Below are 17138 nucleotides of genomic sequence, written 5' to 3' on the forward strand. Positions count from 1 at the left end.
TCCGGCGCGCTCGCAGGGAGCCTTCGCCCAACTCCAAGGCTCGCCGAGTTAAAAGGGTCAGAGCTCCAAGGACAGCTGGGGCTGACTGGCTCTAGATCATTTCAGCGGCGTCTTCAGCGGGGATTATAATCTGAATCGAAGCGGAAAGACCCGAGGCAATGAAGCTGTCAGCAGGCTAAGATTAAGGAATTAAAACAGCGGCCCCAGCGTTACAGGATTTGTTCTGGATACAGCAGGGAGAGGCGAGCCGAGAGCGGCAGGCTCCGCGCCGGGCAGCCCCGGGAAGGGCATGAGCAAGGAGCCCATCAATAACCAGCCAAAGGCAGGGCGAGGAAGAGCCAGGCAGGCAGGACATAAATCCTGCCTGGGGACGGGAATGAGTCACCCAAGGTTTGGCTGAGGTAAATAAAAGCAGAGATGGAGTAGGTTTGGGGAAGGGCAGAGGTGAGGAGACTCTGACAGGCAGCAGGCAGGAGACAGACGGCCCCGCACCGACTGGTACCTGCTGGAACCCAGCCCGGCTGCCCCTGGGGCTGCCTGCAGGAAACGCAGCTCCCTTCCCAGCCCCTTCCCCTCTCCCTTTCCCACCCCTTCTCCCAACCCATCTCCAATCCTCATCCCCTTCCCTTTTTCCTCACCCATCCCTTCCCCTAATCCATCCCCAATCCCCATCCCCTGTCCATTTCCCATCCCTTCTCCTATCCCATCCCCTTTCCCTTCCTGATCCCCTTCCCCTTTCCCACCCCCACTCCTCTCCCTTCCCTTTCCCATCCTTTTCCCCTTTCCCATCCTCTTCTCCTTCTCCATAACATTCTACTTCTCCTCCTTCCCCTTCTTCCATTTTTCCTTCCCCATCTTCTTAGCCTTTTCATCCTCTTCTCCTTTCCCTTTCCCATCCTCTTCTCCTTTCCCATCCCACTCTGCTGCTCCTGCCCTTGTTCTCAAACCCACTCCCAGGCTGCCTTTACAGAGCCAGGAATGAGGGCAGCTGGCAGCTGAGCACAGAGAGAGGAGACCACAAACTTTTGCCTCCAGCAAGGTCCCCAGGAGTCTTGCCCAGCTCAGGAGGCACCAGGGAGGCTGTGGCAGCAAGGAAGGCTCCAGAGCCCTGGCAGAGGCCTCATTAAAATCCCCTCTTTATTTCTGGCAGCCCGCGCGGCCCCTCTCCCGCTCACCACAGCTATGGGACGAAACACAAGGGAAAGCAGGGAGCTGCCCCCTGCACAGCAGGCACAGAGGGAAGCTCAGGTGACCCAGACCCCCATGCAGACCCCAGCCCCAGCCCAGCTCTGCTCAGCACAAGCCAGATGGACACAGGGAGGGGGCTCAGCACTGCTCCCTGCTGTGTGTGCTCCAAACCCTGACCGCTGCAAAGGCGCAGAGCAGCCAGGGCCTGGAGCGGCGAACCCAGGGTGACAGAGAGTCAGCCCCAGCCAGGCCACCTGCACAGGATGGTGGCACCTCAGTGACACACAAAGGCAGCGGTGCTGAGCAGCCAGATCTAGGACACAGAAGGAGCTGGGGAGCTAAGGACAGGCGGGGCTTGCTCTGCAGCACGAGGAGCGACTGGAGCTGCTTCTCCGCTCCTCCGGCCAACTTCTACCGGGACCTCTGGGGAGCAGTCCTCAGCCAAGTCCTTGTAAGAGTTATGCAGAGTCCCCTGGGTTCAAACAGGCAAGAGGAGAGCCCTGAGCTGCTCAGTGACTCTTCTTGGTGGAGCCAAAGCCGGAGAAGCCCATGACGGCTGCCATCTCGTCGTCCTCCTCCAGCGTCAGCTCCTCCTCCGCCCGCCTCTTCTTCTCCCTCTGCTTCTCCTTCTTGTAGGCCTTGGCCTTCTCCTCCTGCAGCAAAGGCACAGGACAGCAAAACGTCAGCCCTCTGAGCTGGGTCACGCTGGGAGACACCACACAGTTCATGCAGGTCCTACCACCAGCATCCCAAGGAAGGGATGCAGCCAGCAGAAAGCCTTTTGCCCTGTCCTGGCGAGGCCACAGCTGGAGCCCTGGGGCTGATGCTGTGCTGCCCAGGTCAGGGAGGGCAGGGACTGTCTGGAGGGGGCACAGCAAAGGGCTGCAGAGATGCTGAGGGACCTGGAGCATCTCTGTGAGGAAAGGCTGTGGGACTTGGGGCTGTTTGGCCTGGAGAAGAGCAGCCTGGGGGGGATCTTGTCAATGCTGACCAATGCTCAAAGGCAGCAGGATGAGGCCAGGCTTTGTTCAGTGGTGCCCAGTGCCAGCCCAAGGGGCAGTGGGCACAGACTGGACCATCAGAAGCTCATCTGAACATGAGGAGGAACTTCTTTACTGTGAGGGTGCTGGAGCCCGGGAGCAGGCTGCCCACAGAGGTGGTGGAGTCTCCATCTCTGGAGAGATTCCAACCCCCCCTGGATGTGTTCCTGTGGCAGGGGGTTGGCCTGGATGATCTCCAGAGGTCCCTTCCAATCCCTACCACGCTGTGAAATCCTGGCCTCCTGTCCCAGGAGGACATTCTCCAGTCTCCAGAGCACCCCAAGAGCAGTTTCCCACCACACCAGATGCAGCCTCATGAACCTCTCTCTATTGGGCAACCACCAGCAGCTTTGCCTGGAGCCAAGGCCAAGGCCAGGAGCTGCTCTGGGAGCAGGAGGCCTCTCCCTGCTGCCATGCCCAGCTCTGGGGGTGGTGATGCCCTGCTGGCTTTGGGCCTGACAGAGTGACAGCTGCTCACTGGAACTGAAGCTGAAGCTCTGAGCAGCTCAGGGGTGGGCAGCTTGGCACCAGAGCTGGCACTGCTCTAATCAAAGCAGTTTGCTCTGTGAGGATCACAAGCCCTGGAGTGGTGCCAGCCTTGGACTGGGCCATGCAGAAGCATGGCTCTGGCTCCCGACTTAGCAACTGCCCCTGCCAGTCCCATCAGTGTCCACTGAGCCACAGCAGCAGAACACAGCCATGCCCTGCAGGAAGCTCCACCAGAAGCTGCTGCTGATCCCTGGGTTGCCATGCCCCTGAGGCTGCAGGGGCACAGGGCTGCTGCCACCTCACCCCAGTGGGGCCCAGCACATCACTGTGCCCCAGCAGGGAGCCTGGGATGGCCCAAAGCTCAGTCTGACCAAGCAGACCCAACAGGCAGCTTCTGGTAATGTTTAGCTGTGACTGCTGAGGGAGAAGCATCCAGAGAAACTCCTCTGTCAGAAGCTTCTCTCTCAGAGAACAAAGCTGAGGGTCTGGGATGCTGCACTTGGGGCACAACAACCCCAGGAAGGCTCCAGGCTGGGGGCAGAGGGGCTGGAAAGTGCCCAGCAGAGAAGGCTCTGGGGGTGCTGGGTGACAGCAGCTGGAGAGGAGCTCAGGGGGTGCCCAGGTGGGCAAGAAGGGCAGCAGCAGCCTGGGCTGGAGCAGCAATGGTGTGGGCAGCAGGAGCAGGGCAGGGATTGTGCCTCTGGACTGGGCACTGGGGAGGCCACAGCTTGAGTGCTGGGCTCAGTTCTGGGCCTCTCACTGCAAGAAGGACATTGAGGAGCTGGAGCAGGGCCAGAGAAGGGCAACATAGGTGGGGAAGGGTCTGGAGAAGAGGGCTGGGGAGGAGCAGCTGAGGGAGCTGGGGATGCTTAGTTTGAAGAAGAGAGGGCTCCAGGGAGACCTTAGAGCAGCCTTCCAGTACCTGAAGGGACTCCAGGAGAGCTGGGGAGGGACTTCTGACAAGAGCTGGGTCAGGATGAGGGACAATGGCTTTGAGCTGGGAAAGGGCAGATTGAGACTGGAGATGAGGAAGAAATTCCTGGCAGTGAGGCTGGGGAGACACTGGCACAGGTTGCACAGGGAGGCTGTGGCTGCCTCCTGCCTGGAGGCGTTCAAGGCCAGGCTGGATGAGGCCTTGAGCAGCCTGGGCTGGTGGAAGATGTCCCTGCCCATGGCAGGGGGCTGGAACTGGATCATCTTCAAGTTCCCTTCCACCCCAACCCATGCTGTGAATGGATTTATGAAACAAAAGCCACTGATGGAGGAGCTGAGAAGCCAATGGGAAGAGGAAAAAGGCTTCTGTGGGACAAGGTCAGGAACCAGAGCTGATCTCCTCACAGAACAGGCTTCTGGGAGGGCTTTGCTTCATCAGCCATTGCCCAGACTCACCTCCTCACGCAGCTCCTTCATCCTCTCCTCAAAGTCATAGTCCTTCTGCTTCTCCTCCATCTTCTTCTTGTTCACCTCAAAGCGTTTCTTCACCTGGTCCAGCGTGGAGCGCTCCACCCGCATGGACATGCCCAGGTTTCTCTGGTCTGGGAGAGAGCAGTGGAAACAGCTGTGTCCAGACACTCATCTCTGCTGGCCCTGACCCCAGGCCCCAGCACAGCACAGCAACCTCTGCCTGCCAGCCACACATCCCCTCAAGGCAGCTTTGTGGCCAGGCCACATCCAGGCAGGAGGCTCAGAGCTCCAAGCTGACCTCCCCCAACGCTGCGGCAAGCACCCGGACGAGGGGAGTGAGGCTGCCTCAGACAGTCAGCAGGAGACCCCAAACTGAGTGGCACTGTTGGTGTGCTGCAGGGTCAGGAGGCTCTGCAGAGGGACCTGGCCAGGCTGCATCCATGGCTCAGGTCAGAGGGGTGAGGTTCAACAAGGCCCAGGGCTGGGTGCTGCACTTGGGGCACAACAACCCCAGGAAGGCTCCAGGCTGGGGGCAGAGGGGCTGGAAAGTGCCCAGCAGAGAAGGCCCTGGGGGTGCTGGGTGACAGCAGCTGGAGAGGAGCTCAGGGGGTGCCCAGGTGGCCAAGAAGGGCAGCAGCAGCCTGGCCTGGAGCAGCAATGGTGTGGGCAGCAGGAGCAGGGCAGGGATTGTGCCTCTAGACTGGGCACTGGGGAGGCCACAGCTTGAGTGCTGGGCTCAGTTCTGGGCCTCTCACTGCAAGAAGGACATTGAGGAGCTGGAGCAGGGCCAGAGAAGGGCAACAAAAGTGGGGAAGGGTCTGGAGAAGAGGGCTGGGGAGGAGCAGCTGAGGGAGCTGGGGGTGTTCAGTGTGGAGAAGAGGAGGCTGAGGGAGACCTCATTGCTCTCTGCAGCTCCCTGAGAGGAGGCTGGAGCCAGGAGGGAGGTTGGCTCTTCTCACATGCAACAAGGGTTAGGTTGGAGATGAGGAAAAATTTTTTGCTGCCAGAGTGGTCAGGGATTGGAGCAGGCAGCCCAGGGAAGTGGTGGAGTCCCCAGCCCTGGAGGTGTTTCAAAGCTGCATGGCAGCGGTGCTGAGGGATGTGGTGCAGTGGGACTGTGAGCTCTGGATGAGTGGCTGGACTTCATGGTCTCAAAGGTCTCTTCCAACCTCAGCAGTTCTGTGGTTCTAAGACTCTAAGGTGGCACTTCAGTGTCCCCCTCTTGGTCACACAGAAGCACAGAGCTGCAACACGTTGAGGCTTCTTTTCCCAGCTACACAAACCTGACCCTCAGCTCCTGCTCTGAACCTCCCCTCCTCAAAGGGTCAAGCAGCTGAGGGTGCAGGCCTGGATCATGTCCATCACCCCCTTTGTGTAAAGGGACCTGCTGCTGCCTTCCCCAGGAAGCCACAGTGACCTTCAGGAGCAGAATAATGTGCTAGGAGTGTGGCAGGGTGCCCTTCTCCCCCTCTCTGAACAGCCCAGGGAGACGTGATGCCCACAGCCAGGAATCCATCAGCTCAGTGAGGGCAGTGTCCCCTTCTCCAGGTTATCCAGTCAGGGATCAGACTGGTGAACTGGGATCTCCTTTCTCCTCTCTTTATGTATGGGAGAGTGGAGAGAATCACCACAGACAGGTAGAGGACAGCACCACCACACTGCTGGAGCCAGCTCCAGGCTCATCCTGCTCCACTCCTGCCTCTGCTCCCCCTCAGTGTGGCCTCCACCCTTGTGAGCTCTGCTACAAGCTCTGGAGCCTTCAAGAGCAGCTGGGTTTCAGCTCCACACTCAGATCCCACAAAGAGAAACAGCTGATCCAAAAGTGAGTCCAAGTCTATGTCCTAGCTAAGGACATCTTCAAAGCTTTTGGTGCTGAAAAGAAGCCCCCAGGCCAGACTTAGAGGAGAGATCAGGAGCTGCTGATGCTGGGCTGCTTGCATCATGGACCCTCTGAGGGAGGCCACCAAGTGCTCCTAACCAGGGTAAACCACTCACTAGTTCTGATGGGCTTCTGCCATGAAAGTGGTCCAGCACCCTGGAAGTGCCAGGAGACAAAGGCAGCACCTCCACAGCTCTCCTGAGCAAACCTGATCTCCATCCTGGTCTCCAGAGCACACTTTGTCCCCAGTCTAAGTGCCCTGCCCTCAGACACTGGTGGTGTGTGAAGGAAGAACTGTTTGACACTGAGGGCGGTGAGAGCCTGGCCCAGGTTACCCAGGGAGGTGGGAGCTGCCCCAGCCCTGGAACCATTCCAGGTCAGGATCTTTGGGGCTCTGAGCTGCCTGCTCTGGTTGGGCACGTCCCTGCTGACTGCAGGAGGGTTGGGCTGGAGGGCCTCATGAGGTCCCTTCCCACCCAAACCAGCCTGGGAAGCTATGAAATGAGCAGCCCTGGGCACTGCAGCAGCTCTCAGCCACCTCTGCAACCCCCCCAGGCCTGCAGGAAGGCAGAGGAATGGTCCTTACGTTTCTTGCCATTGATGTGATCCAGGAAGTTGATGGAGTCCTTCACCACACAGTCACAGACATTGCAGTAGTACCTGCAGGAGAGAGGAAACACCAGCTGCAAAGCAGAGACCATGCACCACACAGCAGCTTGGCCTGGAAGGGACACTCAGGATCACCCAGTGCCAGCCCCCTGCCAGGGGCAGGGACACCTCCCACCAGCCCAGGCTGCTCAAGGCCTCATCCAGCCTGGCCTGGAACACCTCCAGGCAGGAGGCAGCCACAGCCTCCCTGGGCAACCTGTGCCAGAGTCTTCCCAACCTCACTGGAAAGAATTTCTTCCTCCTCTCCAGTCTCAATCTCCCCTCTCCCAGCTCAAAGCCAGAGGCACAATCCCTGCCCTACTCCCCACAGCATTGCTGCTCCAGCCCAGGCTGCTGCTGCCCTTCTTGCCCACCTGGGCACCCCCTGAGCTCATCTCCAGCTGCTGTCACCCAGCACCCCCAGAGCCTTCTCTGCTGAGCACTTTCCAGCCCCTCTGCTCCCAGCCTGGAGCCTTCCTGGGGTTGCTGTGCCCCAAGTGCAGCACCCAGCCCTGGGCCTTGTTGAACCTCACCCCTCTGACCTCAGCCATGGATGCAGCCTGGCCAGGTCCCTCTGCAGAGCCTCCTGACCCTCTAGCAGATCAGCACTGCCACCCAGCTTGGTGTCATCTGCAGGCTGCCTGAGGGTGCCTCCATCCCCTCACCCAGCTCATGGAAGAAGACATCAAAGAGAAGTGGCTTCCCTGCTGCCAAAACCCAGCCTGTGGCAACACATTCACTCATTGGATGCTGCTCAGGACTGCACACCTCCATGGCTCTGGTGGCCACCAGCCTGTGACAGTGACATTAACAGCTTAGTGTCTTCTTTTCAACCTCTGGATTGGTTAGGATGAGCCAGAAGCCCTTTCATCATTTGGCTGAACATGATCCCCACCAAGAGTGGCCAAACATCATCCCTAAGGACAGGTGTTGGACATTCCTCCCCTTGCCAGCACACAGATATCCAAAGCAAGCACCAGGAGAAGGAGGCCTCCTGGCTAGCAAAGCCCAGCAGGCAGCACACATCTGCCTCAGCTGCTCCTGGCAGCCAAGGTCAGGGGAGGCTCAGCCTGCTGTGTCTCTTCCACACACGGCCCCAGCAGATCCCATTCTGATGTAGCCCAAAGCAGCCTCCAGGAGGAAACCACCACCCTGAGAGCTCACTGCTGTGTCACAGCCCCTTGAGGCCACCAGCACAACCCTGAGGCTGCAAGAGGAAGGCCAGCAAGCACCTACCCTCCCATCTCTGACTGAGGGGTGGTTTTGGTGATGACAATGGTCTTGCCCAGCTTCGACTCCAGGTCCACCTTGTAGTCGCGGTGCCGCAGCAGCTCCCTTTTGACAGGCTGAGTCGGTTTGCCTGAAACACACAACCCCAGAGTGCTCAGCAGGAGAGCTCCAGCCTGCCATGAGGGATCCACAGAACCACAGGATGGGTTGGAAAAGGCCTCTGAGCTCATCCAGTCCAACCAGTAACCCAACCCCTCCATGGCCACCAAACCATGGCCCCAGGTGCCATGGCCACAGGGTTCCTGAACACCTCCAGCCATGGGCACTCCACCACCCCCCTGGGCAGCCTGTGCCAGTGCCTGACCACTCTGGCAGCACAGAAATTGTTCCTCATCTCCAACCTGAGCCTCCCCTGGCACAATTTCAGGACATTTCCTCTCCTTCTCTCACCTGAGAGTGGGGAGCAGAGCCCAACCCCCAGCTCACTGCAGCCTCCCCTCAGTTTGCTGCAGAGAGCAATGAGGTCTCCCTCAGCCTCCTCTGCTCCACACTGAACACCCCCAGCTCCCTCAGCTGCTCCTCCCCAACCCTCTTCTCCAGACCCTTCCCCAGCCTTGTTGCTCTTCTCTGGATCTGCTCCTACTCCTCAATGTCTTTCTTGGAGCTAGGGGCCCAAAACTGACCCCAGGACTGAAGGTGTGACCTCACCAGTGCCTGCCAGGCAGGGCACAGTCCTTGGCCTGTCCCTAGTGTTCACAAAGCATCAGCCAGGAGCTACATAACTCATGCAGGAATTGCAGCTTTTTCTTTGAATCAGTACAGGAATAATTTCCTCCTCACCATTTCCTGCTCCCATTAGATCTGAGGGACTTCCAGCTCTGATTTGGTGACCTACAGGACGGGGGCAGGGATTGTCACCCTGGACTGGGCACTGGTGGGTCCACACCTTGAGTTTTGGGGCCCTCACTCCAAGGACATTGAGGTGAGATCTCCTAAACTCCAGGGGCTGATTTCTCCTCTGCCCCCACAAAGACCAGAGAGAGGCAAAGCTTCTCTGTCACTGCTTCTGCCAAAGCATTTGGTGGCAAAGAGGGCAGAAAGGAGCAGCCAGCCTCCAACTGCTGCTGGCTCTCCCCAGGGCTTCACTGCCAGCTGCCCTCTCTCAGGTTAGGGTTAGGGACTCCTGTCCTGCCCATGGTCAGCTCTCCACTCACCATCTTTCTTCTCTCTCTCTTCTGTGAGCCTCTTCTCTGCAAGCTTCTCATACTCATCCTTGTCCCACTTCCGGCGGAAGTCCAGGTTCTTAGTCTGGAAGGACACCAGGGGTTAGTGGCCCTGGGGGGACACCAAGGGCCTTGGGGGGACACCAAGGGCCCTGGGAGGACACCAAGGGTTAGTGGCTCTGGGACGACACCAAGGGTTAGTGGCCATGGGAGGACACCAAGGGCCATGGGAGGACACCAAGGGTTAGTGGCTCTGGGGGGACACCAAGGGCCATGGGAGGACACCAAGGGTTAGTGGTCCTGGGGGGACACCAGAGGTTAGTGGCTCTGCGAGGACACCAAGGGTTAGTGGCCATGGGGGGACACCAAGGGCCATGGGAGGACACCAAGGGTTAGTGGCCATGGGGGGACACCAAGGGCCATGGGAGGACACCAAGGGTTAGTGGCTCTGGGGGGACACCAAGGGTTAGTGGCCATGGGGGGACACCAAGGGCCATGGGAGGACACCAAAGGTTAGTGGCTCTGGGGGGACACCAAGGGTTAGTGGCTCTGGGGGGACACCAGGGGTTAATGCTCCTGCCCCCACCCAGCTCTGGCCTGGGGGGCAGTGGAATCCCTCAGCAGTCAGTCCAGGCTGAGCCTCCCCTGTCCTCTGCCTTCAGACCTAGGGATGAAGGCTGCAGCTTAGGACAAGCCCCAGCAGGAGCAGCCCTGCTCCTTCTGGAAGGCTCTCAAAGCCCTGAGCAGAGCCATGGGGTGAGCTTCCTCCCTCCTGAGGCGGTCACCCAGGCCCTGCCCTGCACACCAGGCACAGGGCTCACCCCTGCCTGGCCAGGAGCTTGGAAGTGGTGCCTGAGGAGCCCAGCTGAGCCAGCAGCAGGCTCCACGCAGCCCTCTGTGGCTAAAGCCAAGCCTCCAAGGCCAGCTGGAACCCTCAGACACCACAAGAGCTGTGCAGAGGCTGGTGACAATACAGCAGCAGGCAGGGCCACAGTGCCTGCTCTGAGGCCACTGCAGTCACCAAGCTGAGTGTCCTGTGAAACCACAGCACAAAGGAGAGGACCAGAGAATGGTTTGGGTTGGAAAAGCTCCCAAAGGTCATCCAGTCCAACCAGCAACCCAGCCCCACCATGGCCCCAGGTGCCATGGCCATCCCTGAACACCTCCAGCCATGGGGACTCCACCACCTCCCTGGGCAGCCTGTGCCAGTCCCTGACCACTCTGGCAGCAAAGAAAATGTTCCTCATGTCCAACCTGAGCCTCCCCTGGCACAATTTCATACCACAGCCTCTCCTATCACCTGAGGGTGGGGAGCAGAGCCCAACCCCCACCTGGCTGCAGCCTCCTCTCAGAGAGCAATGAGGTCTCCCTCAGCCTCCTCTTCTCCACACTGAACACACCCAGCTCCCTCAGCTGCTCCTCCCCAGCCCTGTTCCCCAGACCCTTCCCCAGCTCTGTTGCCCTTCTCTGGCCCTGCTCCAGCTCCTCAATGTCCTTCTTGCAGTGAGAGGCCCAGAACTGAGCCCAGCACTCAAGCTGTGGCCTCCCCAGTGCCCAGTCCAGAGGCACAATCCCTGCCCTGCTCCTGCTGCCCACACCATTGCTGCTCCAGGCCAGGCTGCTGCTGCCCTTCTTGCCCACCTGGGCACCCCCTGAGCTCATCTCCAGCTGCTGTCACCCAGCACCCCCAGAGCCTTCTCTGCTGGGCACTTTCCAGCCCCTCTGCTCCCAGCCTGGAGCCTTCCTGGGGTTGTTGTGCCCCAAGTGCAGCACATAGCCCTGGGCCTTGTTGAACCTCACCCCTCTGACCTGAGCCATGGATGCAGCCTGGCCAGGTCCCTCTGCAGAGCCTCCTGACCCTGCAAGCAGACCAGCACTGCCACCCAGCTTGGTGTCACCTGCTGACTTGTGTGGGTGTCTCACTCCCCTCATGCAGATGGTTGATAAAAACATGGAAGAGAATGGCCCAGTGCTGAGCCCTGGAGGACACCTCTGGTCCTGCCCTCAAGCAGATCAACTCCCACCCCATGTAGTGCCCTCTGCAAAGTGCCTGAGGGTGCCTCCAGCCCTCACCTAGCTCACTGACAAAGGTACTGAAGACAACTGGCCCAGCACTGAGCCCTGGGGAACACACCTGGTGCCCAGCCACCAACTGGAGTTAACTCACTGCCCACCACTCCTGGGGCCTGGCCCTCAGTCAGTTCTCAACCCAGCAAAGCCTCCACCCACCCAAGCCATGAGCAGCCAGCTTCTCCAGGAGGATGCTGTGGGCAGTGAGGCACTGGACTGCAGAGGGCCATGGCCTTTGTTGTTCACTCAGGACAAAATCCACCTGAAACCTGGCTCCTGAATATTTGAAGAGGCAACTGCAGCCCCTCAGGAGCTGCAGAACTATGGTCAACAAGGCTGAGATTGAACAAAGAATCTGGCAGCAGCAGTGGAGGTGGGGATGGGCACAGGGAACCTGGGAACTGCTGCCAGAGAAGGCCCTGGGCAGGCAGCTCCTGGTGCTTCACAAAAGGGGCTTTGGTGCATCTGAAGGAGACTGGGGGACAGCAGACAGGAGGTGGCCCCAGTGGAAAGAGAATCACCTCTGCTGTGAGGGCAGGCTGGGAGAGCTGGGGCTGGTCAGTCTGGAGGGGAGAGGGCTCCAGGGAGACCTTGAGGTGGGTCCCTGGGAAGGATGGGGATGGTCTGTCTGGCAGGGCCTGTTGTGGTGGGACATGGGCTGGTGGTGGGGAACCGAAGGGGGGTGGGTCTGGAGGAAGGTTAGGGCAAGGAGTTGGGGAGAGAGCCTGGCCCAGGCTGCCCAGAGAGGTGGGAGATGCTTCATCCCTGGAACCATTCAGTACTGCTCTGGATCATAGTATCATCGTATCATTCAGGGTTGGAAGGGAACACAAGGGTCATCTAGTTCCAACCCCCCTGCCATGGGCAGGGACACCCCACACTAGATCAGCCTGGCCAGAGCCTCATCCAGCCTGGGCTTAAACACCCCCAGGGACTGGGCCTCGACCACCTCCCTGGACAACCCATTCCAGGGCTTCACCACTCTCATGGTGAAGAACCTCCTCCTCACATCTAGCCTGAATCTCCCCACCTCCAGCTTCATTCCATTCCCCCTACCCCTATCACTACCTGAGATCCTGAGCAGTCCCTCCCCAGCCTTCCTGTAGCCCCCTTCAGATACTGGAAGGCCACAATGAGGTCACCTCGGAGCCTTCTCTTCTGCAGACTGAACAGCCCCAACTCCTTCAGTCTGCCCTCATAGGAGAGGTGCTCCAGCCCTCTGATCATCCTTGTGGCCCTGCTCTGGACACCTTCCAGCACCTCCACATCCCTCTTGTAATAGGGGCTCCAGAACTGGATGCAGTACTCCAGGTGGGGTCTCACCAGGGCTGAGTAGAGGGGGAGGATCACCTCCCTCGACCTGCTAGCCACACTTCTCCTGATGCAGCCCAGGATCTGATTGGCTTTTTGGGCTGCAAGAGCACACTGAGAGCTCATGTTGAGCTTCTTGTCCACCAGCACCCCCAAGTCTCTCTCCTCAGGGCTGCTTTCCAGACAGTCACTGCCCAGCCTGGATTTGTGCCTGGGATTGCCTCGACCCAGATGCAGGACCCTGCACTTGCTCTTGTTGAACCTCATGAGGTTGGCTTGTGCCCACCTCTCCAGCCTGTCAAGGTCCCTCTGGATGGCCTCCCTTCCCTCCAGCGTGTCTGCTGCACCACACAGCTTGGTGTCATCAGCAAACTTGCTGAGGGTGCACTCAATGCCACTGTCCATGTCACCCACAAAGTTGTTGAACAAGACAGGTCCCAGGACTGATCCCTGAGGGCTCAGAAGAATAGTGAAGAGGTGATTGGGAGCAGTCAGCATGGCTTTGCCAAGGGCAAATCCTGCCTGACCAACCTGGTGGCCTTCTATGAGCAGGTGACAAAATTAATAGCTGAGGGGCGAGCAACTGATGTCGTTTACCTGGACCTGAGCAAAGCCTTCGACACTGTCCCACACCACATCCTGGTCTCCAAACTGGTGACACATGGGTTTGATGGGTGGACCACTAGATGGATAAGCAACTGGCTTGATGGCCGCACCCAAAGAGTGGCTGTCAATGGCTCCATGTCCCAGTGGAGGCCAGGGACAAGCGGAGTCCCTCAGGGACTATTAGTAGCCTGCTCTGATGGATGATGTCCCTGCTGACTGCAGGGGGCTCAGACTGGAGGGCCTCTGGAGGTCCCTTTTAAGCCACAGCATTCTGTGGTTCTGTGAATTCAGGTGAGGCCAGCACCAAAGACAAAGCCTGAGCTCTCCAGGGGGCAAAGGGTCACGGCATTCTTGGGTTGGAAGGGACCTCAAAGCTCAGCCAGCTCCAGCCCCCTGCCATGGACACCTCCCACCAGCCCAGGCTGCTCAAGGCCTCATCCAGCCTGGCCTGGAACACCTCCAGGCAGGAGGCAGCCACAGCCTCCCTGGGCAGCCTGTGCCAGTGTCTCCCCAGCCTCACTGCCAAGAATTTCTTCCTCATCTCCAATCTCAGTCTCCCCTCTCCCAGCTCAAAGCCATTGTCCCTCATCCTGGCACTCCCAGCCCTTGTCCAAAGTCCCTCCCCAGCTCTCCTGCCCCCCTTCAGGAGGCTGCTCTGAGGTCTCCCTAGAGCCTTCTTTCTCTTCTCCAGGCTGAACAGCCCCAACTTGCTTAAGATTGTAGCTCCCCACCAGCAGTGAGAGCAGCAGTGGCTGGAGAGGAAGCCCAGTCCCAGCCCAGTCTCCTCTCAGCAAAGCAGCTCAGCCTCTTCCCCCCTGAGCAGGGTTTGTAGCTCAGGTCTCTGCTGTCTCTCTCTGGGCAGGGCAGCAGGGAGCTGGCAGTTTCCTTCTAAAGCAACCAGGCTGGGTGTATTTTAAAGCACCTCAGGGAAGGAAGGACTCCCTCCACCCCCACCCTCCACACTGCCTTCTCCACTCAACCAAATCAGGAATCTAATCACACTGCCAAGGCAATAAATCCCATCCCAGGCTGGAGCAGCAGCAGCAGCAGCAGCAGAGCCATTTAATGTTCCCTCCTCCAGCAATCCTTCAGCTGGAACCAACAACCACTGCTAGGAGTGGGGAGGCCTGGGGGAGGCATGGAGACATCTCATGGATCCCCACAGCTTCTGAAGCACTTGAAACATGTCAGGAAGAGGCTCTGTGAGCACCCCCCAGCCACAGGAAAGGAAATACCAGGGAGTGTGAATGAATGTCTGGGGGCATCTTCCAGAGGCTTGGCTCTCCTGCACTGACTCTCACATGTAGGTGGTTGGTGGGAGGCCAGGAAGGAGGCCACTGAATTGCTGCTTCCCCCTCCCTGTGCCCAGGAGGCCAAGGAGACCACCAGCAGCCTGGCCTGGAGCAGCAATGCTGTGGGCAGCAGGAGCAGGGCAGGGATGGTGCCTCTGGACTGGGCACTGGGGAGGCCACAGCTTGAGTGCTGGGTTCAGTTCTGGGCCTCTCACTGCAAGAAGGACATTGAGGAGCTGGAGCAGGGCCAGAGAAGGGCAACAGAGCTGGGGAAGGGTCTGGAGAACAGAGCTGGGGAGGAGCAGCTGAGGGAGCTGGGGGTGTTCAGTGTGGAGCAGAGGCTGAGGGAGACCTCATTGCTCTCTGCAGCTCCCTGAGAGGAGGCTGCAGTGAGCTGGGGGTTGGGCTCTGCTCCCCACTCTCAGGTGAGAGAAGGAGAGGAAATGTCCTGAAATTGTGCCAGGGGAGGCTCAGGTTGGAGAGGAGGAAAAATGTCTTTGCTGCCAGAGTGGTCAGGGATTGGCACAGGCTGCCCAGGGAGGTGGTGGAGTCCCCATGGCTGGAGGTGTTCAGGAAACCTGTGGCCATGGCACTTGGGGCCATGGTTTGGTGGCCATGGAGGGGTTGGGTTGGTAGTTGGACTGGTTGAGCTCAGAGGCCTTTTCCAACCCAAACCATTCTGTGAGCTGATGGATAAAGGACAGAATCTTCCCCAGTTCATTTCCCAATTTCCTTTACCCAGGCACAGGGAAACAAATTAAACACAATTAAGATCTTGGCTAGACATTATCTGGAGGAACTGTTCTGAACTGCTCTGGTGCAAGCTGAGGTGGTTGCAAGCCCTGAGATCTTTACGTAGGAACTGTTCTGGCTGAGAGAAAGCATTCCCCAAATAAACAACAAGTTAGAATCCAGGAGAGCCCCTGAGCCTCCTGCTCCCTCTGGAGGTCCCTTCAAAGCCACAGCACTGATCTGCCCAGCCTCACCACCACCCCCCCTTGCCCAGCCTCACCACCCCGACCCCCTGCCCAGCCTCGCCCCCCCACCCCCTGCCCAGCCTCACCCACCCCCTGCCCAGCCTCGCCCCCCCACCCCCTGCCCAGCCTCACCCACCCCCTGCCCAGCCTCGCTCCCTCCACCCCTTGCCCAGCCTCACCCACCCCCTGCCCAGCCTCGCCCCCCCCAACCCCTGCCCAGCCTCACCCCCCCCCACCCCCTGCCCAGCCTCGCCCCCCCCCACCCCCTGCCCAGCCTCGTCCCCCCACCCCCTGCCCAGCCTCGCCCCCTCCACCCCCTGCCCAGCCTCACCCACCCCCTGCCCAGCCTCACCACCCTCACCCCTGCCCAGCCTCACCCACCCCCTGCCCAACCTCGCCCCCTCCACCCCTTGCCCAGCCTCGCCCCCCCACTCCCTGCCCAGCCTCGCCCCCTCCACCCCTGCCCAGCCTCGCCCACCCCCTGCCCAGCCTCGCCCCCCCCGTTGCCCAGCCTCGCCAGCACCATCCCCTTCCCGCCCAGCCTCACCCCCAAAGCCTACAAAGTAACACAGGAGGCTCACGTGTGGCTCAGTCGAGCAGGAGCACAACCAGCAGCAGCTCCAACCACAGCCCCCAGCTCACCCCCATGCAGACCTCCTGCTCCTGGCCTCGCTCAGCCTCCCTCACTCCTCACCAAGTGGCCTCCAGTTAAGGCAAGGGCAGGGAAGAAAGCTGAAAGCCTGGAGGTGTTTCATCCAGCCTGGCTCTCCAGTTAGGCTACACCAACACCACCCATCTCACCTGTCTCATCCTGGCATTCCCCACACCAAACCCTGTGGGATCCATGAAGGAAGACCCCACTGCCAGGCTAAAGCAACGGCACAGCGCCAAGAAAGTCACACCGAAGCCAGCAGGGTGGGCAGCTCCTCTGTGCAGAGCAGGGGGCAACTAGCAGCAGCTCCAGCAGGACAGTGCAAGAGCCAGGTAAGAAACAGGCAACCTCTTCCCAAAGGGGCTGAGAAGCAATGGGGCAAGACAGGAGGAGAAAGGGAAGGAGGAAGCTGCCTGCACACAGCATCATCCAGCTCCAGGAGGCCCCCGGGATGGGCTCCCACCCTAAGAGGTGCTTACGGCAGGTGAGCACCCTGGGGGCTGTAACCCGCCGTGGGTGAACCTGGTGCGGCTGGGGGCGCTGGGCTAAATCACCTCCGGAATTCCCTTTCAGCCCTCACCAGGCAGGGCTTTGGGCAGGCTGGGATCTCCGCACACTGCCGGGCTGAAACGGAGACTGCCCACGGGGGACGCCTGACCCCAGGACGGAGAGATCGCAGCGGGTCCACTCCCTTCCTGGCCCCGAAGGCACCGCGGCTTCTCAGGGTGCCCCAAATCTCCCACACCCAGCGGGCACAGTAGTGTGAAAAGCCGGCACAGGGCCGCCCCGAGCGCCCCTGAGCATCCCCGGCCCCGCCGCGTCCCCACCCGCGGGCTCCCTCCCCCCGCGGCCCGGCCTAACAACAGGCCCCGAGCGCGGCCGGGCCGCAGCGGAGCGACCCCTGCCGCCGCCTGCGCCTCCAGAGCGGGCCCAGCCGCCCCTGCCCCATCCCCGACCCGGCGCGAAGCTTCCCGAGCGAAAGAGAAGGCGGAGGGCGCGGCTCCGCCTCCGGCACCTACCCCGCTGCCCGACGCCATGTTGACGGTAAGAGCGACAAGGGAACGGCAACTGTCGCGCCGCGGCGGCCCGGCCGTAAAGCGAGGCAGTCCGCCAGGACCAGCGAGTGCCC

At 60.0% G+C, this 17138-nt stretch overlaps 1 protein-coding gene across 1 annotated transcript; it reads right to left on the bottom strand.

The window, feature by feature from the left end:
• Positions 1-1119: 1119 nt before the first annotated feature.
• On the bottom strand, positions 1120-17114 carry ZMAT2 (zinc finger matrin-type 2). Its single transcript, XM_068165695.1, has 6 exons — positions 17029-17114; positions 9093-9186; positions 7885-8008; positions 6587-6660; positions 4107-4252; positions 1120-1841 (listed from the first exon to the last, which is right to left on the bottom strand). The coding sequence occupies exons 1-6, from the start codon at positions 17044-17046 to the stop codon at positions 1698-1700; spliced, it is 600 nt and encodes a 199-aa protein (XP_068021796.1). The 5' UTR covers positions 17047-17114; the 3' UTR covers positions 1120-1697.
• Between the last annotated feature and the right edge of the window lie 24 nt (positions 17115-17138).

Source organism: Melanerpes formicivorus, unplaced genomic scaffold, assembly GCF_026170545.1.
Source record: "Melanerpes formicivorus ecotype bairdi unplaced genomic scaffold, bMelFor1.0.p_v2 SCAF_91, whole genome shotgun sequence".
Taxonomy (NCBI): Eukaryota; Metazoa; Chordata; class Aves; order Piciformes; family Picidae; genus Melanerpes; species Melanerpes formicivorus.

What these genes read in the sequence shown, in the direction of transcription:
- ZMAT2 (XM_068165695.1), bottom strand. An exon ending in TCACATCAATGGCAAGAAAC is followed by an intron (nt 4,253 to 6,586) that starts GTAAGGACCATT and finishes GCTCTCTCCCAG; the next exon opens with ACCAGAGAAACCTGGGCATG. An exon ending in TGAAGGAGCTGCGTGAGGAG is followed by an intron (nt 1,842 to 4,106) that starts GTGAGTCTGGGC and finishes CCTTTGCTGCAG; the next exon opens with GAGGAGAAGGCCAAGGCCTA.